The 25,450-nt window shown below is 38.4% G+C and overlaps 1 protein-coding gene across 1 annotated transcript in view; it reads right to left on the bottom strand.

The window, feature by feature from the left end:
- The window catches only part of NFKB2 (nuclear factor kappa B subunit 2), an 84,632-nt gene continuing 59,182 nt past the window's right edge, over positions 1-25,450 (bottom strand). The window contains exons 9-23 of the mRNA XM_063435214.1: positions 16,415-16,519; positions 15,719-15,804; positions 13,784-13,922; positions 13,593-13,706; positions 12,659-12,910; positions 12,406-12,547; positions 11,292-11,406; positions 9,607-9,814; positions 8,031-8,200; positions 6,997-7,099; positions 5,785-6,011; positions 4,758-4,815; positions 4,102-4,274; positions 3,822-3,933; positions 1-593 (exon numbers count right to left, since the gene is read on the bottom strand). Coding sequence (XP_063291284.1) covers positions 439-593; positions 3,822-3,933; positions 4,102-4,274; positions 4,758-4,815; positions 5,785-6,011; positions 6,997-7,099; positions 8,031-8,200; positions 9,607-9,814; positions 11,292-11,406; positions 12,406-12,547; positions 12,659-12,910; positions 13,593-13,706; positions 13,784-13,922; positions 15,719-15,804; positions 16,415-16,519 — 2,159 coding nt within the window. The 3' untranslated portion in view covers positions 1-438. The remainder of the gene's footprint in view (positions 594-3,821; positions 3,934-4,101; positions 4,275-4,757; positions 4,816-5,784; positions 6,012-6,996; positions 7,100-8,030; positions 8,201-9,606; positions 9,815-11,291; positions 11,407-12,405; positions 12,548-12,658; positions 12,911-13,592; positions 13,707-13,783; positions 13,923-15,718; positions 15,805-16,414; positions 16,520-25,450) is intronic.

The raw sequence follows: 25,450 nt of genomic DNA, 5'->3' as shown, positions 1-25,450 counted from the left end.
TTTTAATAAAAAATAAAGAAAACCATTTAAATAAGGAGATTAGTGATGAATTCAAAGTGAACAAATGCACAAGTAAAAGAAAAAAAATTTACCTGAAGAGAAGAAAATTGGCCCGATTTATATCCAGAGAGTGTAGCGAATAGTCAAGCATTCTACCATTTAGTCCAGAGTTCACAATAGTTACGCAATTTATTTCTACTGTATATGTTGGTTATAATTACTTAACAAACGTTATTGGGATGAATAAAAAAAATAAAAAATAAAGAGCAGTTTCCAAAAGATAAAATCCAAATAGCCCCCTGGATGTTGCTTTCTGTTCCCTCATTTTAGAAAGACTTTGGCATTGTTTAACCATTGGAAAGATCCAAAGTCAAATGTCAAGTTCCAAGCTTTCTAGATCAATGTAGTCTATAGGCAAGAGGTCAAATCTTTGCCGTTTTACTGTCCACTAGCTGGCTCAGTGCTGCAAGCCAGCTCTGGAGAAATGTTCAAGGTCCCTGTGGATGCAGGTTTTGGGAGATCACTGATCGACGACCTGGCAGAACACTCCCCTTCCACCGACTGACTTTCGTAGGCGCTGTCCACTTTCATTTCTAGGAGTAAGGGAACACACACAAATTCAATTACAAATCTCAATTTAAAGACATGTTTACTGCATTCATTTTTCAAGCATTAAATAGAAGAGGTACCTTCCACCATGGAATGCCTGTTCGAAATTTAGCTCAAGAACCTTTTGCTGTTACTCATCGTTTCAATAATACAACACAGCAATTAGCTACTGTATTCAATGGCTTTCTGCTGTAAATGTGTGTAATCTGCAATGGTCACATACATGCAAATTAGGAAAAATCTTAAACAATAAAGTTGTCACTTTTTCGCATGCACAAATCAGAAATTATCAGGATGAGCATGCTTTAAACATACGCCCAGTTATTGCATGCATAGGTGATGTTTCTTTACACTTGATTGCTTATATTGTAACATGTTTTTTGTAGTTGGTCTGAAAACCTACATAGAAGAATACCTACAGTTTAAACCATTAGTATTCTGCAAGCTTGCTTTTGTCAAGTCATTTGCACTGGCAGAATTGAATATGACTAATTTTCAAACAGAAACCTTTAATTATAGGCTACTTTTAAAATACAATGTGAAAATAACAGCATCGTTGATGTACAGTGCAAGAGACTGCATTAGATAACCTACTGTACAAGGATGAAACGGATAGCATAACCATATTTAAGCAATTGTAGACATGGGCAATAAACAGAAGGTTGTTTCCGTATTTATTGCACTTTTATTTTTCAGATCACCATGACCGTTTGCACTACTGTAATGCAGCCATGGTTATTGTCAGACTCAGGGAATATGATTATGTAGTTCTAACACAAATACGCACATGCATAACACAAGAAGAAAATCAGATTTGCTGTGCAACTGTTGTGGTACAAACTGAAGCCCTACAGCACATATTTGCTAAGGGGTGTGTGTGTACATTACACAATTGTTTACTTTGGTAAATCAAGTGAATCTGTCATTCAATAATTATGTATGGGGTTAAAATTTCCCCAAATGCCATGTGCAATGTAAAGAATGGCGGTTGGCACAGCCACTCAACCTATAGCATTAAAACCCTAAAAATGCTTAGCAAAATAATTTTTCACCAAAACTGTCAAGTATTGTTTTTGTGACCCGACAGACTGTCTCTGTCACATGGTGTTAGGAGGACTGTAAAGTGCAGCACAAATGCATGGTTAAAGAAGGTCGAGCTGCACTGATAGGTTTCAGAGCATTTAATCTCACCGGCAAGTGTGTGAAAGACAATTTTGAGCCCCAATTTAAAGGTTGCAATGTCATGACTGTATACTTACAAAGAGAATTGTTTGCCTGGAAACTTGTGCTTTTGATTGACTGTAAATCTCGCTTTCTGGTACAAGATCACACAGATATTTACCAGCCAGGGCAGACGGCCAAGCACTATTTCTGCTCATTAGCCACAGGCCTCCATGAGCCTGATTGTTATTATCTTGATACATTGTTTAATACAATGATTGCGATCACCACTAAACTCTCAGAAGAGCAAACATGTTCCATTCACCATTGCAGGTTAGGCATCATTTATTGTAGTGGGGAGTTTCAAGTGTCTGTACAGCAGTTCAGATAAGAGGGACATTATAGGCACGCAGACCACTTCAGCTCATTGAAGTGGTCTTTATGCAGTGGTAATTAGTGCAGTTTTTGATAAACTGCAATAATTACCTTACAGGGTTAACACCACGTCTAGAGACTGACTCTGGCCATCCTTTCACTACGCAGGAGGACATCTACATCACCTAAAACCCCTTATGGAAGCAAGGCCTAAGGTGTCCGGCGTCGGCAGGGAGGAGCAGAGGCAGAAGGAGATGGAGGGGGGGCATTATAGTGCCAGAAAAACAACTGTTTTCCTTAAATGTATTCTAAGTCCATGCAGCAGAATAAAAAATAAAAAAAAGCTTTCCTTCGATATAGATGCCAAACCATAGTAGCAACACTAAATAAAGTAACATAACCCAGGGGAAATAATGCTTAACTAGGACTGCGATGGACACTTAGAACACACAGAGGTGGAACATAAGTATATTCTGCTAATTCCTGTATTATCATTCTATGTGTGGAGCACACATGCTGACACTCACCACTAAATAGAACATACTGTCATTTTTTATGGTGGAAAGTATAATTGCATTAATTGTAAATTGGGAAGAAATTAGGTTTGTTGATACTTGATATGAGTTTGGATTTGAGCCGCCCGAGCGCTTTGCCTCCTTAATTAAGAGGAGCAAAAATAACTCCTCTTTGACAAATATACATTTCTCCCTGCAGCCACAATTAATTCTAGCTGAAGCGGATGAAACGAAAAACATCTGGATAAAAAGTAAATTGTTGCTTGAGAAGCAGGCTCATTAGCACTGAATAAAATTAACGTGTCACTTCATTCCGGTGTACTGGAAACGCAACGTCTTTTTAAGTTCCTCTCGAAGGAACAATATGAGATTTGGGAAAGGCACTGTGTAAATCTGTACGGATGTTACTCAGATGAGGTGTGGCCAATCTTTGGAACACTGGTAATAGAATAGCTATGTAGGAGAGATTTGTAAAGGAAAAGTGACCTTGGAGTTATATTCCACTTCTGCAATAGACAAAAAGTTGCTACACCAAATCACAGTAGTTAAGCAGCAAAATATATTTAATGCAAGGCCTTGTGATTGATTATTGTACAAATCACTGTTGGTTAGTGATATGCACCTTTTTGGGTCCCCTCAGTCACACACTACTGGCTGTACAAATTATGCCAAACAGTTAAACACATTCATAGATTAATCTTCAAATGTACACCGAAATCCTTAGGGCAATGAGAAGCAGTGTTACACTTCTCAAATTTCATACTATGATGGTACTTACTCATTTCGGAGTTAAAATAAATTTGAAGAATATGTATGTTCTTAACTGAAATACAAAAAATTCTTGCACTCCAACAAAAAGAAGAAATTGATACCTGGTGCTCTGGCAGCAAAAGTAATATATCCAAACAAATACCGGCACTCCAGGAGTTTTTCAATCACAAAGGTTTTCTTTATTCAATACAGGACGTCGATTCTGTATTGAATAAAGAAAACCTTTGTGATTGAAAAACTCCTGGAGTGCCGGTATTTGTTTGGATATGTTCTTAACTGGGTATTCTGTGCGACCCATTGTGTAATCATACGTGGCCAACCAACAGGCCGCATGGGTACTTTATTAACTACTTCCTAGAATTTTCAATATGAGGAACAAGTTCTAATTACCTGAATTCTCCTGTTTTGTAAAGGTTTCTGATGTACGTAGTAGTTGGACACCCTCATTCAATCCCATCGATTCTAGAGTTTTAATCAGGTCGCTAAGTTTTCCACCAGCAAGCTAAAAATATAAATGCAAAAAATATTTTGTTTTACAAACATATATATATATATATATATATATATATATATATATATATATATATATATATATATATATATATATTTATTTTTTTTAAATATATTTTTTTTTTTTTGCTACAAACAAGTTAATGCAGTAAAAACGTACTTCGTAATTGCGCAGTAGACTCTCTGTGGGAGAAGTGGTGTTTCTATATGTGTCAACCAAGCTTTGGAGGTTCAGCCTCATGGCGAGTTCAGTCCAATCTGCACCAGTCTGACCTTCATTTAGTAGCTTCTCTAGACGCTGTACCGTGCTGGATTTCAGACAGAGGACACTATCTACAAAAAGGGAAAACAAACTATAATTATTCACAAGTCCAATGCACATATTTCAGTCACATGTGAGATGCTGTAAGCAAAAGAAAACGGTTTGTTTCCACTTAGACAGAGCAGGTTACCCCAATGAAGAATCTATAATATAGATTTATGATTTTCAGTAAGAATACTATTTTGTGTATTCATAGCGAATATTTTTTTAACAAAGAGAAGTATAATATGCTTTACAGTTAACTAATAAGGATTGGGTTTGCTGGCTGCTTTTCATTCCCCATTTTAAGGAATTAGAGGAAAAAGCAAAGTCCCTTTAATATTTGTAGTATGCCAACGCATTCCACAACACTAAACAATGATAATACAAGATGTATGTAGATGCGAAGTGACAAGATTCTTTTGAAATATGTAGGTTACCATGTTCTATAACTGAACAGAAGCATGACAGAACAGATTGAGACACAGCTAACTCTACGGTATGCCAGATCTTACCTGGCTCGGGTCCCTTTGTTATGCAAGCCGATATGTGTTTGGATAAGATATCTCTAACCTGCAAATCAGAACAAAAACACAAAGTAATTAGGTTCAGTTCCATGCAAGAAGGAATAACAATTGTGAGGCTGCACGGTTTAGTCATTGTTCCTATCACACCTGCTCTTGATCCGTTGATTTTTTTTTTTTTTTTTTTTACTTATGTTTTTACTCCAAACTAGTTTCAGTTTTTTGGTTAAAATAAAAGCAAATCTTGCACTTTAATAGCAGCTCACTATAGACTGCAGGGGGTTAGGGCAGCAGGACTAAAGATAATGCAAAAATGTGTGGAACTTTTTCCACTGTGCATCAAAATATCTGTCAGCAGGACAACCTCCTACTCTCCTTATAGCTCAAATGTAAATATTTAAGAGATACATGATGTATCCCAGAAGGTTGGAAAATGTCAGCCAGTGGTAATTTAGTGGTTTCTATCAGTTACATAACGCTACAATTAACTATGAGTTTTCCATGGATGTGCTATTGGTAGGCAGATATTCGTCTTACGGTCTCCTGGTTACAAAAGCAAGAAATACAAACAAGACAAAATAACGTTTTCTGAAATGTTGTCTATATTTAATGCAATACAACACAACCGTATAAGAATAAGAACTCAAAGTGTGTCAAACCACTCTCCTACCACACCAAAAAAAAAAAAAAAAAAACCTACAGAACAAATAGAAAATTGTGTGTGTGTGTGTGTGTGAAAGTTATGAAATTACCGGTATACACTCCCAGCAATATATACATAAAGTGCAGCATGGTGAAAAAGCTAAATATCCTAGTTAGGAATATAGTTGTAAAAATGACCTAAACTCTGCAAATTAATTCTCACTCATTTTATAACACATAATCCATTCAATGACCATAAAGGAATTTGACATTGCCCAATTTTAGTGGAGATGGTGGTGGTATCAGACGTCGCTATATGTAATACATCTTGCCATCGTAAATTATTAAATATTTATAATAAGCACAGGACAATTACCTTGTCACTTCTGGTTAAGTCAAATGGTGTGTGGCCTAAACGCATTCTTTTCATTGGACACGGTGTGTTAACGTCCATCTCTTCTCCATCTGATTCCATAGCTACACTGCTGTCTGAATCACTGTCCTCCTGATGGTCAGAATCTGTATCCATCTGCACATCGTAATCGCTGTCGTAAGATGCAGACACCTTCACAGGTTCATCATTTTCCAATAGAACATTGGCTCCTGTAATGAGCAATAAAAAGAAAAAGGCATGATCTCCTAGAACCATAAAATGATAAAGGTATGTCTGATTGGATCTGCACAGAAGGTGACTTTTCGCCCATCCTTGCCATTATACATTCCCTTAGCTGTACCTTCTGCAAGGAGTCTGCATAAGTAAAAGGGAGGTAGTGAGTGAGAGTGTGAGTGAGTGTGTGTTTTCTCTCCTTTATTATATAGACCTTTATGCAAGTGCTGTATACCTGCCAGTCACCCTATACTGGCACCACATGACATGTAAGTACAGTTTTTCCAACAGATCTATACATTTGCTAGCTGTCTGGACAAACACAATGCATAGGTTGAATTGGATGTATAATAAAACAGAACTCGTATAAATGACAAGAGTCCCTTTACACAGCCGTAGCTGGCTTGCCGATCTAACCCTGTAAGAAATCCTTAGGAAGCGGTGGTTAGAACGGAGATGCCCCGGGGATACAGAGCGATTAACTCCCAAGATACTTGACCAACCAATAGACTGACTACTGACTCCTATGGGAGATCATTATGGTTTTTCAGTCTCCAATGTACAATTATTTATAAAGCACCAACATATTTCACAGAGCTGTACAATAGGTAAACAGGACAAAAATAAATTCTAACAAAACATGTTTGACATATGGGAAAAAGTATCAATTTGCACAAGTAGATAATCGCAATGGGTTATACTCTCTACTACACTACCTTGATGTGCAAACTGAGAGAAGGAGCTGGCACGGGATGGAACCAGAAATAATGTCATTATTTTTAAGGACGAACAAATACAGGGTGACCTTAAATATCCAAATTGCATAACTATGTTCAGTTTATAAATGAGTGAATCTATGTGCATTACTTTCTATTGGTAGTTATTACTGCATAAGTATGAATAAACTGGTATGATTTATTTAGTGATAACAGCCATCCACGGAGCAAAGGTGGTCAAGCTGACTCAAAGAAGTTGTTCTACCTGTACTGAGCAGCATCCTAGTGAGTACGGGAGACCCAAGACTGGCAGCCAGGTGCAGTGGGGTGTTTCCTCCGTATGTTCGAGCATTTACATCAGCATTTAACTGTTAAAGAAAATGGCTTATTAATTATCAGCAGTAACATTTAATATACGAATGCTTTAAGTAAGGACCATTTAATAAATAGAGAGAAATAGAACCAGAGTATATTGAGATTCTGCAAGTTTACTCTCTCAGGAATCAGATGTTAAAATGGACCACTCCAGGGTACCAGAACAACATTTGAAGGTCCTCACCTTAAGGGGTAAAACTGTTTTCGAACCCCAAAGTTCCTCTGACAGGGCTTGTCCTGGTCCCTCCACCTCCTCTTCCAACCCCAATGTGGACGTATTTTCATGGGTGCCAGTGTTAGCCTTCCATTGAGAAATATGCTTTCGATCCGTAACTTTCTAAAGCATATTTCTCATTGGGAGGCCAGTAATGATTAGCCTATCACCGGTAGTCTTGGAGGCAGGAGGTGGATACAGAGGTGTTAGGAGGGACTGCTTTGGGGTTCAACTCTCTGAAAATGGTTTCACCTGTTTAGGTAAAATGGTACCCAGGACTTCCAGACACCATAGCAACTTTTAGATATGAAGTGTTTATGGTGTCCGGAGTGTCCGAAAAAATTAAAACATTATGGGTTTGAAACAACACCTCCAGAGAGGAATTCCCATCTATCTACTGGATTCTAAAAATAACATTAATAGATGGAGTGAAAAAATCATAACTACTAAATAAAAAATGTATACACACAATTTAATGATAATTGTTAAAAAAAAATAAAGAACAAAGTATTTGATGTATTTACTGTGTATTTGGTTAACATGATATGTATCACTAAAATGTTCCTTAGTGCTGCTATGTCATCATTGAAAAAATATTACAGAAAAAACACACAGATATTTGACAGTGTCTTGCTATGTGATAGATACAGTGTGTGTGTGTGTGTGTGCATTATTTAAAACAATGCCTCTGACAGTGCTTTGGTTTGTACCTTCTTCACCAGAAACGTGGCCATGTTTAAGTTGTCCATTTCCACAGCTATATGGAGAGGGGATCGGCCACTCTTCCTTTCCATGGAATTGACATTAGCGCCATGCTTTACCAGCAGCTCCAAGCACCTCTCATTGTCTACTTTCACTGCCCAGTGAACTGCGTATAAACCTGCACAAAAATATCCAACATTAAAATCACCTAAAACCGAAAACATTTCCAGAATGCAGGATCTGTGTGATTATCTACTAAACTAGAAATTCTGTAGAACTGAACAGCTCAGCTACATTTTCCTATAGCGTGCAATTTGCTTGTTAATTCTCCATCAATCCTGTTTAAGAGGTTGACCCGTTTTCTCCTTCCAGATACCTTCTCTGCTCCGATATACCCATTCAAACACTATAGCAGATCTAAGCCAACTCTGCTGCAGAGCAACAAGTATTGGATATTCCCCGTTCCCTGTCCAAATCTGCTATTTTAAGGTTTTTTTTTATTCTACAGGATTATTGATTAAAGATTGAAATATTGAGAAATCCACAGAGCTAGCTGGAAGAGGTTTTTCCCATGCTTTGAGATTCCCCAAGCTATATAAACCTGTTAAGTCTTGTCTGATGATAGACTTCTTGTTTTATTCTTGACAGTCTGCCATTTGATTTTCTTTCTGTACCCAGATGTTTTCCTATAAAACTTTGTACTGAAAAAACTTTATGAAAAAATAAAAATGGCACAGGTACCATCATCTTGCCAACAACATTTTAAATTATGGTTTTGTAGAGGTGATGTTAGACTTTTATTTCCCAGATCTTTGCAAAAACAAAATATTAAGCACTTGTACAATTCAGCGCATGGCACATAATATTGGGCAGACTAGATGGGCCAAATGGTTCTTATCTGCCGTCACATTCTATGTTTCTATGTAATATCTCTAGAAACTCAAACAGGCTTTTGTTTCAGATCTCCAAATATCACAGACGTTGGAAATTGCCCAGCTCTCTCTAAAATCTGAAACTAGAGGCTATGGGATGAGCAAACTTTGTGTCATCGGCTTCCTATATAAATGACAAGTTTAATTTATAATTTTAGCCAAAGCATTTATGATAACATTGCTGCTTAAGTGTCACTAAACTTTATGCCCTTTTCACCAATATATATATATATATATATATATATTTAAATATAATATTTATGGTAATCAGCATTTTTTTTTTTTTAACCTCCCCAAAATCTAGTTACATTTGAACACAAACAAGTTATTAGATAGGCAACTTTGACTTCATGTTGCTGCCATATAAGACATTGTGGTTCCCATAAAAGTAGACAGGAATTGTTCTCACAGGGACAAAATCTAATCTTTTACTGCAGGAACAATGAGAGTAAATAGTCGTGTCTTGGTTGACTGGACCAAGGAATGCACTTTTGCTTATGGTAAAGGATTTTGATACAGTTTCTATAGCGGCCAGTATCAGCAAAAATTGATATTTTCTCACTGTGGTTCATAATAAGCGCTAGTACCCACTACTAATTTTTGTATTTTCTCACAATTGCCACAGTTTTATATGTATCCAAGTTATGCTCACCGTGATAATCTGGCATTTCCAGAAGGTTTGTGCGGGCAACCGATGGGTGACTCAGCAAGACTTTGAGCATCATTTCGTCTCCAGCTTGAACAGCCAGGTGTATTACAGAGTTGCCATAGCGGTCCAAAACGGTGGGGTCAGCCCCAGCTCTCAGCAATGCATTCACGATCTTAGACTGATGGGTGATCACACAGAGATGCAAAGGGGTCTAAAGGAAAATGGCCAACTATTAAAATAGGAAAGAATGTGTAGCATAAAAACACAACTGGCTGGTGGTGGGTCTTAAAGGAACATTCACTGAAAATGTCAAGCCCCTAAAGAAAGCATGTGTGTATTTTTTATGCATGTTTTCTTTGGGGGCATTTGAACAGCTTCCAAAAGTTGCAGACCAGCTGGCTCCAGCAAGCCCTCCCCTCTTTCCACAACAGACTGTCAGTGAATTCACCAATCACAGGTTTCTCAGACTCCATCTGCTGGAGCTGTGAGTGCGCATGTGATCGCGGCTTCCCTATTCATCTAAATGAGCTGTAATGCAGGTAGGCACTAGCTTAGCACACCTACTGCTTCTGTGATGCTAAGAGAAGCAGAAGAAAACACCCATGGCTGGCTGAGTGGCAGTAATGGTGGTTTTTCCAAATCATAAAAAAACTCAGATTGGTATTGAAATCGTCACTTTTAAAAACAGTCACAAATATGAAAGCTGAAGTGCTTTTTCTTTTTATCAGAGTAGTCCTCTGCATATGGCAGATCACATTAAATGTAAGATTTTACAGTAATACTATTAATTTTGCTTTCACTTTTTGGTCATGCTAAATAATAGACATAAAAGCTCTTGCAAATCATGGATCATTTAGCCTATTGACTGGCAGCAGAAAACCTTATCCCATACTGAGAAATGCTCACGTGGCACTGACATCCGAGTACATCCTCAAAATATAAAAAAATGGGGGCCACTGTATGTGAACAAAGGCTAGGAGTGGAATTACAGTATTCGCCAAATCCATTAGCTAGTATCACCAGGAATTCAGTTGTGCAATGCAATCCAAAGAGATTCCAGTAGACAGGATGGGAGGTTCAATCCAGGTATTGTTCTATCCTAAAGAACCATTGAAGGCACCTAGAACATGTAATGCAGGGCTTGAGTACTGCAGGAACGCGTGGGAACAGTGTTCCTGCACTTTTTGGGTTCTTGGGCGAGTTCCCACACTTTAATCCCCCTGGATTTGACCCCTGATGTAAAGGGACACTCTAGATCCCCAAAGTATTTGAGCTTGCTAAAATGCTTTGTGTGTGAAGAGTGTTCCCCCTTTTTAACACTTTTTTTTAAAGTGCAGATTTCAATAAAAAACTCTCACTTTTATAAATTAACCTGGTTTTGCCCCCCCCTGGCTTTCAAGCATACTGTCAGTCCTGTTTACTGCGTGGTTTGTTAAGCTCAGTGGAGTAAAACTTAAGAGGAAGGTAATTGTCCAGAGCACCTGCCTTGCAAAGACTTCTCATTGAGCTGCATTTTGAAGTCTGTATTTGGACAGTCACAGAAAGTCTGGGCAGGGTTAGAGTGGGAAGGGCTTGCAAAGGCTGCAGAAAAGACATCTGCAGCTTTAAGAAAACTAATGTAGCCTCAGACTGTAAATACTATTCACAGTGAGGAATCATAAAAAAAAGGAAAGAAGGACTGGAAATACCTGGTGCAGGTGGTTGGTGATGTTGAGAATCTGTTGATTGGGAATGCTTAAAATAACTTGTACTAACTCCTGGATGACGGACGTCTTCCCATGTATGATCGCAAGGTGCAGAGGCCTGTAGAGGGAAGGCAGATAATTCACCAGAGGAACACTTATCACAAGCAATGATCTTATAAAAGGACAAGGTTTTATGTCAAAGAGAACAGCGCACACCTGGGAATATATCATTTGAAGAGTATTAAGCTTAGGGAAGTTGCAAGTTAATAAACATACATACACACACACACACACATTTTACAAGCCAAAAACACTACCATGTATTTTGACCTGGAGATGAAAAATGTGTCTTTAGGCTGTCAGTTGTTAAATGATAAGATATGTACAGAAATATACCAAATGCGGGAGAGCTCCAGAGATGATGGCCTGAAAAATATGCTTATATGTAAGAAGGAACACAGAATGACATCATACAGGCTAACGATTTGGTGGGAGCATTAGTTTGATGAAGAGCATTGCTCAGATCTCTGGCAGAGCACACGTCACACCTGATGTTCTAATGAATACATTTTAATAGAGATAATGTAGGCAATACAAGTGATGGCAAAACAAGCACTCAAGATGTCTGGGAACTACACTACTTCTACCTATAATGCTTAGCTAGCGGAGTATTATGGGAAACTGTTCATAAATAGCTATGGTGCAATGGCTTGGCAATATTGTATTCACAAGTCATTAACTAATAAAGCAGTTGATTAACCCCTTAAGGACACATGACATGTGTGACATGTCATGATTCCCTTTTATTCCAGAAGTTTGGTCCTTAAGGGGTTAATGCTTTACCCTTGCGTTCCAGTGATCCAGCATAAAGTGCATCTAACAGGGCAGGTACAGAAATATGAACAAATTCAGAGAGGTTTACTAACCAGTGAAAAGTTGGAGAATTAAAAAGTTGACATTATTCATTGGAACTTCTACAGTTCCAAGGTGACCTTTACATTCACACAGTGCTGTCAGCCATCTGTAAATATCTCCCTGTAGACAGACATTTCTGCTGCTGCCATAGAGGGTGGAATAAGTAGAATGTTCTCATAAAATCTGGAAAATTTTAACTTACGTGTCTCCATTTTCATCCTGGTTAGCAATCAGATGCCTCTGCACAGCCAGCAGCATGCGGGGATCTGCAGTGACAGCATAGTCCATCAAGGCCTTTGACGTTCTCTCTGCAAATGTGATCATCTTCTTATGGCAAAAGGTCACTACAAGAGAAGCACCAGAAGAGCGGTTTACATGATTTCTAATTATCTGCCAGTAGACACTGCATATTGCAAAACTCGTATGTAATCTTCACATAAGTGCCGTATCCACACCTTGATGAACCATGTTGTTATAGCAAGCTTCTCTTTGTGAAGTTGCAGTGGATTCTGGAACTGATCCAGCGGAAGGCTCTCCATATTCTTTCTTGATGTTTATTTTCTGTTCCGCATTCTCAGCACAGTGTGTTGTTTCTGTTGAATCTTTCATCATGTGTCCTCCCCCATGGTGGGCGCCCCCATAGTTTGTAGTTGGATAGAAACCAGTGGTCATCCCAGGATACTGGTAATTCATATTGTTTCCTAATGCTTTAAAGAATATGAAAAATACATGTTTATGCTTGGTTAGATGTGGTTTTTTTTTTTTTTTTAAAGGGACGCTCCAGGATGGACGTGAACCCTACATAAATGCATTAAAAAATATGCAAGATAAACAAAAAAATAAAATATGCTCAAACGTTCCTACTTTGAAGAAGAGAAGGGAGAGTAGAATGGTTGTACCCTTTTTGTTTTAACATATTGAATTGCAATATACACACACACAGAAAAGTAAGCAAACTGCAAATAAACGTGAAACGGACAGGAAATACTTTTTGTTCACAAGCACTTTGTAGCAGGTATTTCTAAACTATTCCTTGTTATGCAGCAATGGGCCGAGATCTTAGTCTAATGTGGGGATACGGTTTAACCATGGGAAAACTAGCATACGAGTCACTGGGCTCTTAAAACACACCCATGTGCTTGACATAATGAAAAAGAAAACTGCGCATGGTGAATGTGCATCGTCAGAAGCTTCCGAATCAAACTATTTGGGGGAACCAAGCAATACACAAAACATTTCTACTACTGATTGGACACTACAACAATAACTGCTACAAGTAAAGAGGAGAACGACTGAATACATGCCTTCTATAAAGAAATTTATGGAAATAAGAAATAACATATAATCTCAAACTACAGAAGGATTATTAAGACAACCTTTAGAACTTACTTCCACCAAAGCCACCAGATCCTCCTCCAGCACCTCCCAGAGGTGCACCACCACCAAAGTAATGGTTAAAGGTTGGAATTTCTTTCCTTCTCTTCCTCTCAACTTCTTCTTTGTCTGCAAAATGAGAGGTGTTACATCAAGCCCCAACACAAGTATTTTAAAAGTGCACGTAAAATCCTAAATCTTCTTACCTTGCTCCAGTGGATAATAGGTGAACTGTTTGGAGTCGCTGACATCTCCACCACGCTTGCGTTTTAGCTGCAAAAACACTGTGACCGGACGGTCAATCTTCTGCTGATGATATGGAGGTGTCCGGAAAACAATGGCATACTAAATAAAAGGAGGATATATAGGACATAATTAACTACAGAACCTCACATATTAAAAGGTAACTACTCTAAATTCATTATCCGATTCACGGCTTACAGTACTGCAGCTGGAATATGCAGATTTTATTAATTTCAAGATTGCGTTTATTTGTATGGCCATTTAAACATAGGGAAAAATATAGTGGTCATAGCTGCTACCATTTTCCCTTTGAAAACAAAGCAGTAAAGATTATTTTGTATATATTTTGTAAAGCAACATTTCTGATCAGGTCAGGATATAAGTTTTATGGGGTCGACCTTCAAAATATCTCTGGCCCAACGCCAACATATTTTACAAATGTCACTGAAATCTATGCATTGTGTGCTCTCTGTCCAATCAGATCTTGAGATTCCTGTAGTCCGCTACCAATGCTTAATATGGTCACCTCAATGATGTCACAGGGATTCTGGGTATTACATAGTTATGTAGTTGAAAAGATTCAAGTTCAGCCTTCCTCACATTTGTTTTTTGCTGTTGATCCAAAAGAAAGCAAAAAAAAAACACACAAAAAAAAACAACCAGTTTGAAGCACTTCCAATTTTGCAACAAACTAGGAATAAAAATTCCTTCTTGACCCCAGAATGTCAGGAAGATTTATCATTGGATCAAGCAGTTATTACCCTACATTGAAAGATTATATCCTTGAATATTCTGTTTTTGCAATTATGCATCTAGTTGCTGTTTGAACATCTGAACCACTTCTTCAGGCAGATAATTCCACATTCTTATTGTTCTTACAGTAAAAAAAAAAAAAAAAAAACCCTTTTCTTTGCCTTAGACTAAATCTTCTTTCTTCCAGTCTAAACGCATGACCTTGTGTCCTATGTAAAGTCCAGTTTGTATTGGCCCCAGATATATTTGTATGTTATCATATCCCCTCTGAGGTGACGTTTTTCTAAACTAAAGAGGTTTAAATTTGTTAAACATTCTTCATAGCTGATATGTGCCATTCCTTTTATTAATTTTGTAGCCCGCCTTTGCACTTTTTCTAGTACCATAATATCCTTATTTAGAACAGGTGCCCAAAACTGCATAGCATATTCAAGATGTGGTCTTACCAGTGATTTATAAAGAGGCAAAATTATATTCTCATCCCGAGAATTAATGCCCTTTTTCATGCATGACAATACCTTACTGGCCTTGGCCACTGCTGATTGACATTGCACATTGTTGCATAGTTTGTTGTCTATAACAATTCCCAAGTCCTTTTCGTGTGTTGTTATCCCTAATTTGCCTTCATTAAGGGTATACGTTGCTTGTGCATTTTTTATGCCAAAGTGCATTACTTTGCATTTTTCAACATTAAATTTCATCTGCCATTTGAGTGCCCAGTCCCCCATTCTATCTAAATCCATCTGCAGCAAAGTAATATCTTGCTCACATTGTAGATTACACAAAACTCTGTAAAGGAATACAAACACTGAAACATGACTTTCAATGCTGTCTTCAAGATCATTTATAAACATGTTAAACAGAAGGGATCCCAAAACAGAACCCTGAGGGACACCACTTGCCACCTCACTCCAGTTTGAAAATTTACCATTAATGACAACTCTTGTGATTTGCAATCACTGCCCAAATTAAGTTCTTACATGTGGATTCCATAAATTCTAAAATTGTTAAATAGGAAAAAAAAGCTTCTGTCAAGTATGCATCAAAAAAATCCCACAAGAAGCCGAGGTGGCCTTCAAATCAAGCACTTTACATCTCTTGCAGTGCCATCTACCAAGAAGTATGCAGATATGGAGGGTTTTTACCTGTTTGTGGACATCGGTTGGTGAGAAATCTCCATACGCCTGCCAACCATTCTCATCATCTTCATAAAATCTCACTTCTATGTCATCTACAAATAGAAAAAAAAGCCACAATGAAATTGGATTCAAACACATTTACAGTGTCGGATATTTTTATCACTGCATATTATTAAAGCACCAACAACTAACTTTAGTACAATGGGAACTCTGTGGGTTTGTGAAAGGAATAAAGTGATGAGGAGACTCCTCGCTAGCCCTAGCTAACACTCTAAAGGGAAAATCTTAACCAATACAGAACAGATGGTGCTACCTAGAATCACTGCTATGGGTATTTAAAGGTGGCTTCTGGAACCCAATAAAATTATTTATTACTCCACATTTTATAACCTAGCTATAGAATTGATTTTCATAAACATTGAATACTTTGTTCATGAATATAAAGGCTTTGTATCCATATACACCTTTAACATTACATAAAAGTTGCCAATTAACCTATTTTGTGTCCCTCACACCTTTTTGACAGTTTGTGAATTATTTCACATAATGCTACACAAAACACGCACACACTGAAAAATGTATGCAATGTTTTTTTTATGCTGGCCTATAAAAGGACTCTTTGAACGTAACATGTGCATGAAGGTTTTACATTATCATCTACATGTATGACAGTGAAATGTTCATAAATACCAGTCTATTCACCTTTTTGTACTTTATCACAGAGTAAGTAGACTTCATCTCCACCCTTCACAGAACCTGCAGTCTTATCCATCCTCGAAATTCGTAGGTTTGAAGCACCTGGAGATTCTGCAAAGAAAAGAGGGGGGGAAAGGTTGTTTCTATGTTCTGGAACAAAGGCAGAGAAAAAAATGAAATAATGGCCTGCGATCCGACATAGAACGAACAGGTCATAGGAAACCGGTCCATCTCATAGCTTATTCATCTCACAGTTTCCTCAACAAATTAGGGATTTCCAGTTACACTACAGCGATCAGTGATCTTCATAACAGAAAATAATTACAAAAAAATAAATAAAAAATACACTCAGAATCTGTTAAATAATGCAAAATGTATAGGTAAACCACAAAGCAAAATATTCACACCTCTGAAACATCTATCAACTTGTAAGCCACTATAAATGAGTCAGTTTGAGGAAGTGTGATCTGTTAAAATCACTTTCCTGGAAATTTCACCTACGAATAAAACATTAAACCTATAATCCGTGTGAAGATCTTTATGATCTTTTAGATTGTGCAGCTGTGTTTTCTTTAAAATATATATTAAAGATCTAGCAAATGGCATCACAAATCTGTAAAGCCCAGGCCAAAAAAAAAGGAGGGCACACACTGCATTGGAGGAAGGTGAACAGAAACATTATACCTGCTTCGCTACTTCCAAATTCTAGGTTTAAAGGATTACTACGAATACAAACATGGATTGCTAATGCAGGAGTGTTACCCCACCTATTTTGATTATTGATCCCCTTTATGAAGAAAGAAGTATTACTCCTCTTTAGACCCTTGCCCCGCCAAAGATGCTATGCCTCCCCTGATGAGATCATCAAACCTGCACTGGGAGGCTATTCCTTTGCTGCACCAGTAAGCAATTCCATGTAGCGATGCACTGAGTCAATTCAGCGACTTCATGCTCTACAGCAGGGGTTCCCAACCCAGTCCTCAAGTACCCCCTACTAGTTAAGGATATAGGGATTACTGTCTAAGTTGTTTTTTTTTTTTTTTTTGAAAGAAAGGAAAAAAAACAAACACTTTAGACACGACAGAGTAATCCCTAAATCCTGGACTGGTAGGGGGTACTTGAGGACTGGATTGGGAACCCCTGCTCTACAGGATAGAACCCAAGAAGTCCCTCCAGTGGCTATCGGAGTGACAACAACTAAAGGAAGCATTAGGCAGCAGTGTAAACACAGCATTTTCTCAGAAAAGGAAGCATTTACACTATGGAGGCTGCTATATGTTCCAGAAGACAGCATTAAGCTGTAGTGGTTCTGGTGCCTAAATGGAAATTGCATTAAGGAAGGAAAAGCACAGATCCTATAGCAATAATGCAGCCAAGACAGAGGTGCTCAGTACCATATGGCTAAATACAGTAGTGGGGAGTTTTACTTTTTCCCCTCAAACTTTACAAAGCATATGTTTGATTAATATGCAGTCTTTCACAAAAGTGAGTACACCCCTCACATTTGTTAAAATATTTTATTATAACTTTTCATGTGACAACACTGAAGAAATGACACTCTGCTACAATGTAAAGTAGAAAGTGTACAGCCTGTATAACAGTGTAAATTTGCCCCCTCAAAATAATGCAACACACAGCCATTAATGTCTCAACCATCGGCAACAAATGTGAAATGTCCAAATTCGGACCAACGTGTAAATATTTGGTGTGGCCACCATTATTTTCAAGCACTGCCTTAACCATTGTGGGCAAGTTCACCAGAGCTTCACAGGTTGCCAACTGGAGTCCTCTTCCACTCCTCTATGATGACATCTCTGAGCTGGTCGATGTTAGAGACATCACTCCCCCACCTTCCTTTTGAGGATGCCCCACCGATGCTCAATAGGGTTTAGGTTAGGAGAAATGCTTGGTCAGTCCATCTCCTTTACCTTCAGCTTCTTAAGCAAGGCAGTGGTCATCTTGGAGGTGTGTTTGGGGTCGTTATGTTGGATTACTGCCCAACATGCGGCCCGGTCTCCAAAGGGAGGGGATCATGCTCTGCTTCTGTATGTCACAGTACATTTTGGCATTCATGGTTCCCTCAATGAGTTGTAGATCCCCAGTGCCGGCAGCACTCATGCAGGCCCAGACCATGACACTCCCACCACCATGCTTGACTGTAGGCAAGACACACTTGTCTTTGTACTCCTCACCTGGTTTCCGCCACACACGTTGGACACCATCTGAACCAAATAAGTTTCTTGGTCTCATCGGACCACAGGATATGGTTCCATTAATCCATGCCCTTGTCTTCAGCAAACTGTTTGCAGGCTTTCTTGTGCATCATCTTTAGAAGAGGCGGCTTCCTTCTGGGACGACAGCCATGCAGACCAATTTGATGCAGTGTGCGGCGTATGGTCTGAGCACTGACAGTCTAACCCCCCTACCCCTTCAACCTCTGCAGCAATGCTAGCAGCACTAATACGTCTTTCCCAAAGACAACCTCTGGATATGACGCTGAGCACGCGCACTCAACTTCTTTGGTCGACCATGGCGAGGCCTGTTCTGAGTGGAACCTGTCCTGCAATACCGCTGTGTGGTCTTGCCCACCGTGCTGCAGCTCAGTTTCAGGGTCTTGGCAATCTTCTTATAGCCTAGGCCATCTTTATGTAGAGCAACAACTCTTTTTTTCAGATAATCAGAGCGTTATTTGCCATGAGATGCAATGTTGAACTTCCAGTGACCAGTATGAGCGAGTGAGAGTGATAACACCAAATTTAACACACTTGCTCTCCATTCACACCTGAGACCTTGTAACACTAACAAGTCACATGACACCGTGGAGGGAAAATGGCTAATTGGGCCCAATTTGGACATTTCCACTTAGGGGTGTACTCACTTTTTTTTGCCAACGGTTTAGACATTAATGGCTGTGTGTTGAGTTATTTTGAGGGGACAGCAAATTTACACTGTTATACAGGCTATACACTTACTACTTTACATTGTAGCAGAGTGTTATTTCTTCAGTGTTGTCACATGAAAAGATGTAATAAAATATTTACAAAAATGTGAGGGGTGAACTCACTTTTGTAAGATACTGCAGGTGATTATATGTAACCATGACATTAAAAATCCTAACCATTCAGTCTGAAACAGATTAGAATGAGAACAGTTGCATCATATGTATATACATGTGCCACCACTAGGTGTCAGTGAAGCACTAGAGTTCTAGAAGAGGCTGTTTATTACCTTTAAAAACTTAATACAAAGTCAACATTTTAATGACCCTACAGCAAATGTAAAGAAAAGTGATTTACTCTAGGTGTCATATCCGATTATAAACCCGCCCTTCCATAAAAGTATACAATTTCTCATCCAACCTTAGTAAATCAAGGTTTTTCATTTGGAAGCACTCAGTATATGTCTTTATGGGTAAATAAATAAAGCCATTAACTCAAAAAGCTATAAACCAGTAACAACAATTTGTCTTAATTTGCACATGTAACAGCTGCAGCTATGTGGAGTTCTCTTTATTATACACAGACCGCTGCCGCTACAAAACACGTATGCAATGAATCCATTCCCCATTGCTTCAATAAACACACCCACAAACAGGATGGTGAATCAACAACCAGAATATGGAAGTGGTTGACAACCTGTGGTAACAGCTGCCATAGCAACTACAAGTAAACAACAGCCTGATATAACCAAATATTATACTTGTAAGTAACTCATTTGGGGACTTTGGGTAAACAACAGCATAAAATTAGATGACAGGGTTTAAAAAGAAAAAAGTAAAATTGAGAGTGGGAGTCAAGAAACACTTGAGAGAGAGACAGACAGACAAAGGGGTCAGACCCGATAATTACAGTAACGCATCACATTGGGGACATGTCTGACTTCTTCCCTCCTTATTTAAATCCCACTTTGGCACAGAAATGCCACACTCTGTAAAGTGCCAATCACTATAAAAGTGTGTTAAATTGTGGACTTCCAATATACCAAATCCAACTAGAGATCCTTACTACGACCATGTTCTGCATGGACCAGCTACTTTTTCCTGGAATGCTGACTATGTTTTGCCTTATTCTATTCTAATAAAAAGATAAGACTCTTTGCCACTCAGCTATTCACCTTAAATTCAAGCAGAATAAGGTCTAAATGTACAATGTTACAGAGCCATACATGTACATGCTATATACACTGACACGGTTGCTCCTAGGAAGGTAGGTTAGATGTGAACATAGGAATCCTTTTCAAATATATACAACGTAGAGGTTACAGTCATTACTTATGTGTAGGGCCTTGGCACAGGGGCAAACATGAAGCTTCTGATTTGTAGTTTGAAATCCTTCTTGATGAAGATAAAAGTTATTGAAATTAAACGTCAATTGTGGGCAGGTAGATGTCTTCAGGAGAGCAATCAATACAGTTAATGCAGAAACGGCACTAGAGACGGCATGACTTCCAATAGACCATGCGGCTTAATTAACAAGGATCTTGAGGACTTATAGATGCTGTATGCTAGAAGGCAGCAGGGAAGAGTCGCAAAGAAATATTAATGTAAATCTTGGTCAGTGAAGCTGTAGTCTTTTTTTTATGTTTAAAAAAAAAAAAAAAAAATAAGAATGGTCTCCACTTAACAGATGATAAGCTGAAGGATATGCTTCATCTTATACAATAAATACTAAAGGTAATCCAGGATTAGATGCATTCACCTTATGATACGGTCTGTGAGTTTCCTATGTGAGCTATTCAAATCAAAACTTGACTGGGAAACTGGGACACAACACAGAAATTATGTCAGCTTCAGGATAGTAACAAGTAATTAAACCAGCACTAGAAAGAATAGCTGCATGTGTTTTATTAAAAATGTAAAGTGTAAAATCTCAACCATTCCATAAAATGGAAATGTTCGTCCATTGGATGTGATTCCAAGCCTGGTTACTTGCTCCAACCCCCTTTCTGTCATCGACCGTGAATGGATGTGTTTCAGAAATCTTATTGAACGTCCCATCCTTCCTTATGAACACCGCCATGATGATTTTTTTTTTTTAACAAGAATTCTGGGGGTTGTAGGTAATCAGCATCTAAAGAGGCCAGAGTTTGTGATCAAATTATAAAAAAAATGCTACCAGTAAAAATATTCCATAATGTGTCAAGTTCTCAAAAGTTGTTATTGCAACATAGTTGCTTGGAACTATTCTTCCAGTCATATGGAAACCAAGAGACGAAGTGGGCAAATCACAATAAAGTCTATGTTTTCTCTTTCATTCATCAATTCCACATATTACTGCACCCTGCTCAGCTAGTTATTCTGAGACTATTAGTATTACTACGAGCACTCTGTGTGCAACTCATTACATGCCCCCTGAATTGAAAAGTTCGGGTAAATTAAAGAGCGGGTAACAAAGGGAAAAACACTAAAAGTCATGCAGACCACTTCATCTCAATAAAGTTGTCTGAGGGCAGTGGTCCTGTAGTTTGAACCCTTTAAAGGATCACTATAGTGTCAGGAAAACAAACTCGTTTTCCTGACACTATATAACCCTTAGGTTCCCCTCCCACTGGGCTGAAGGGGTTAAAACCCCTTCAGCCACTTACTTTAATCCAGCGCCGGGCTCCCTCTTCAGCCACTTACTTTCACCCCTTCAGCCACTTACTTTAATCCGGCACTGGTGACCTCTCCTCCCACTCCAACGTCAGCTCCCGAGTGGAGCGGAATGTGCATGCTTGGCCAGAGTCACACGCACATTAAAAAAGCCCATAGGAAAGCATTTCTCAATGCTTTCCTATGGATGTTCTGCACGCTGAATGCGATAGAGGCTGGATTAACCCTACAATGTAAACATAGCAGTTTCTCTGAAACTGCGCAGGTAACTTGGTTTTCACTATATATTGGGGCTGATGTGTACTGTAGTCTTTGCTGCCGCCCAGTAGTGATGGGAGTGAGCACAGGACTCATCTTTCTGCATTTGTATACATTTTTTGTATCACTCAGCCTTGTTACAATGCAGCCACCCATCCCATGTGTTCCCTATTAAGGGTTAATATATAGGGGTGTATATAAAAAATACCCCTTTCTGTCTCACTAGAGATCTTTGCCAGAAGCTCAAGGAAGCAAGGTGAATGGTTAGAGTAACGGCCCACCTGGGGGGGCTTACCTTCAATGGCCATGAGAGGATAACTAAAAAACCTCCATTTGTTTAAAAATACATAGGGATTAAGGAGAGAACGCAGGTAACTTGTTTTTCTTTGGTTTTTACTATATATTGGGGCTGATGTGTACTGTAGTCTTTGCTGCCGCCCAGTAGTGATGGGAGTGAGCGCAGGACTTATCTTTCTACATTTGTACCCAGACCACATCATTGAGCTGAAGTGGTCTGGGTGACTATAGTGGTCCTTTAATGTAAAACATTGTTGTTTTGTAGAATGTAATTGAAGGGTTAAGCACGCCTCTTGTGGCGGTCTTCTTACCTCCATAACAGAGTAAATCTTGGCATTTTGACGTGCATGCGTTAACCCCAATGCCTCTCTACGAGAAGCATTAGATTAAACGAGATCGCGGGTGACGGCAGCTTGCAGACATTACAAGGAGAGCTCGAGGCTGCAGTGGTGGAGTCTAGGCGCTGGAAACCAGGTAAGTAAAATTAAATAATCATACATTTTACAGAGGAAAAAAAAAAAAAGTGTTCACATCAATATAAAAGGCACCAGTAGTCCCGGAATAACAATTGTTGTTTTTGAGACTACAGATTCCATTTAAAGAAGAACTGTCACTTTTCTGATATTTTCACCATTAATGAAAACACAGAGATTCACCTTTAACTTGTGTTAAGTATGCAATGTTTTCCTTACATGGAAGATTTCACAAAGTATGTCATGATCCTATTCAGACAAGGTAAAACCAGGACAAACATGCTAATGAACAGGAGAAATAGAAGCATTATTTCAATGTCTCTTCTTCTCTGTATGACTGCGCGGTGTTAATTGCCAAGTGCAAAGGACAGAGCTCATAACACTGAATGACAGAGAGCTAAGAAGGAACCACACATTTGCAGAATAAAGACTGGATTTCTACATCTAGTTCTACTTGTACACCTGGCAAATACATATTTGTTGAAATATCCAGAGAAGTAAACAGAATATTAAAAAAACTTAAAGGGTATCTGTCACTTCCCAGAGATCTATCTTTGCCCAAATGAAGGAAACAAATAAAAGCATATAAAATCCAATCCTCCTGAAACGGATTTTCTAGATTAAAGTGCATATATCTGCTGGAGTTTTAAAACCAAATTATGAAGAACCATGTTCTACCTGGATACCTGAAATGTAGACCTATCATTCTTTGAGGTTTTGGTCAAATGTTAAAAAAAAATAAAAAAAAATAAATGCAATTCATGAAATTACGGACATTTGAGGAATGTTCAATTGCTTTGACAACTGCTGTCATTTGTGACACACTTTAGATAAGGTGAGAACCACCAAAAAGATATTGCATTATATATGTAAGATTTCCAGTTATAACTGTTGTGTACAGTTTCTTTAGTATGAAAAGATCCACAAGTGGTGGTGGTCCAAATATGGAAAGAACAAGAAATGATGTATCTAATGTATAATATAGGGTATATACCCTATATTATACATTAGATACATCATTTCTTGTTCTTATCATTTTACATTTGGGGTTACCCCCACCTTTGTGTGTATCTAATGTGGCTCTACTAGTTCGCTTCTTTTCAAATGGTCCAAATATGGTCCCACCTTCACTTGTGGAAAGAACACCTAATTGGACACTCCAGAAGTGTCCCGGGGCTTAACCTCTTATGCGTAGAACTGAAAGAATACTTTAGCTTCCGGATGGAATATCCAGATGCTTAGAGTATGCTCTGGAATAATTTAAAGTGAAATCTTCGTAATGATGATTAATAATAAAGAGTAAATAACAGTACAGCATAGATGCCCATTCATAGTAGTCAGAATCCCATAAGTGATAACAATCTTGCCAAGTGGCTCACCTCCAAATGTCCTAGTTATAAAAATATATCAAAATCTATCTCTCTATAATGCTGCAGACTGCAGACTTTAATTCTATTACGTGAGGTGATGTCTGAAAGCCAAGAGGTTAAATGATCATGTCCCTGAAAAAACGGACATACATAAATAACTAGGAAACTGGTCAAGAGACAATAAACTAGTATATATCTGGAAAGCTATCGGTAGCTATAATATAAATACTCAAAAGCTACCTTGTAAGTATCAGAATACAACTAGAATACTAGAGTGGGTAAAAAAACAGGCTTTAAAGGACATAGCTGCAAAAGGCACCAGCATGACTAGAAATTAGACTGCTACAGTTGAATTTAAAAAGTCCAATGAAACTATAGTGTATCTAATGATCGCAGTTACAGTTTAAAAGCTGTACTGATGCAGTATATTTTAACATTGTATCAGCCTTAAACGTTAGATTTCCCACAATAGAGTTCGAGACCAGTAAAAGGAGGTGAAAAAATGAAGTTAAAGTGTGCTAATGTGCAGAACCATACTTAGATTTGTTGGTTACCTGCACATGTCGACAGAGTGCCCTAGTGAAATGACAGAAATAGAAAGAAAGGAGAAGAGACCCGACGCGCGTTTCGGTGCTTCGGTAATGCACCTTCATCAGGGGCTAAAGTGAAACTGACAACAGGGTCTCAATTTATATATGTACACCCTTAGCTGGTAATTCAAACTGAACCTATCAGAATAAGGCGTGAGTGCATTTTCGGGCGCCAAACTACCGACACCTCATTATGCTAATGAGACTGTCGGCATCGTCCAATCACGCAAAACAAACTCTGACGCCAGTGGAATTGACTGTTGGTACAGATCTAAATTATAGAGAATGCCTAATTCTAAATATGATTGCTCCAATGCTAAAACGAAAATGACTGCTAGTTTTTTACAATACTATATGATTTATGACCTTTTTATCTTATCTGTAGATATGTATATAACGGGAAGTGAAGGATAATGTGGACTGAGATTGGTAAAGATCCAGTAAGTCCTCTATTAAGTAAAACA

This window comes from Pelobates fuscus, chromosome 10 (assembly GCF_036172605.1).
Source record: "Pelobates fuscus isolate aPelFus1 chromosome 10, aPelFus1.pri, whole genome shotgun sequence".
Lineage (NCBI taxonomy): Eukaryota > Metazoa > Chordata > Amphibia > Anura > Pelobatidae > Pelobates > Pelobates fuscus.
This window is presented reverse-complemented; position numbering and strand designations above follow the sequence as displayed.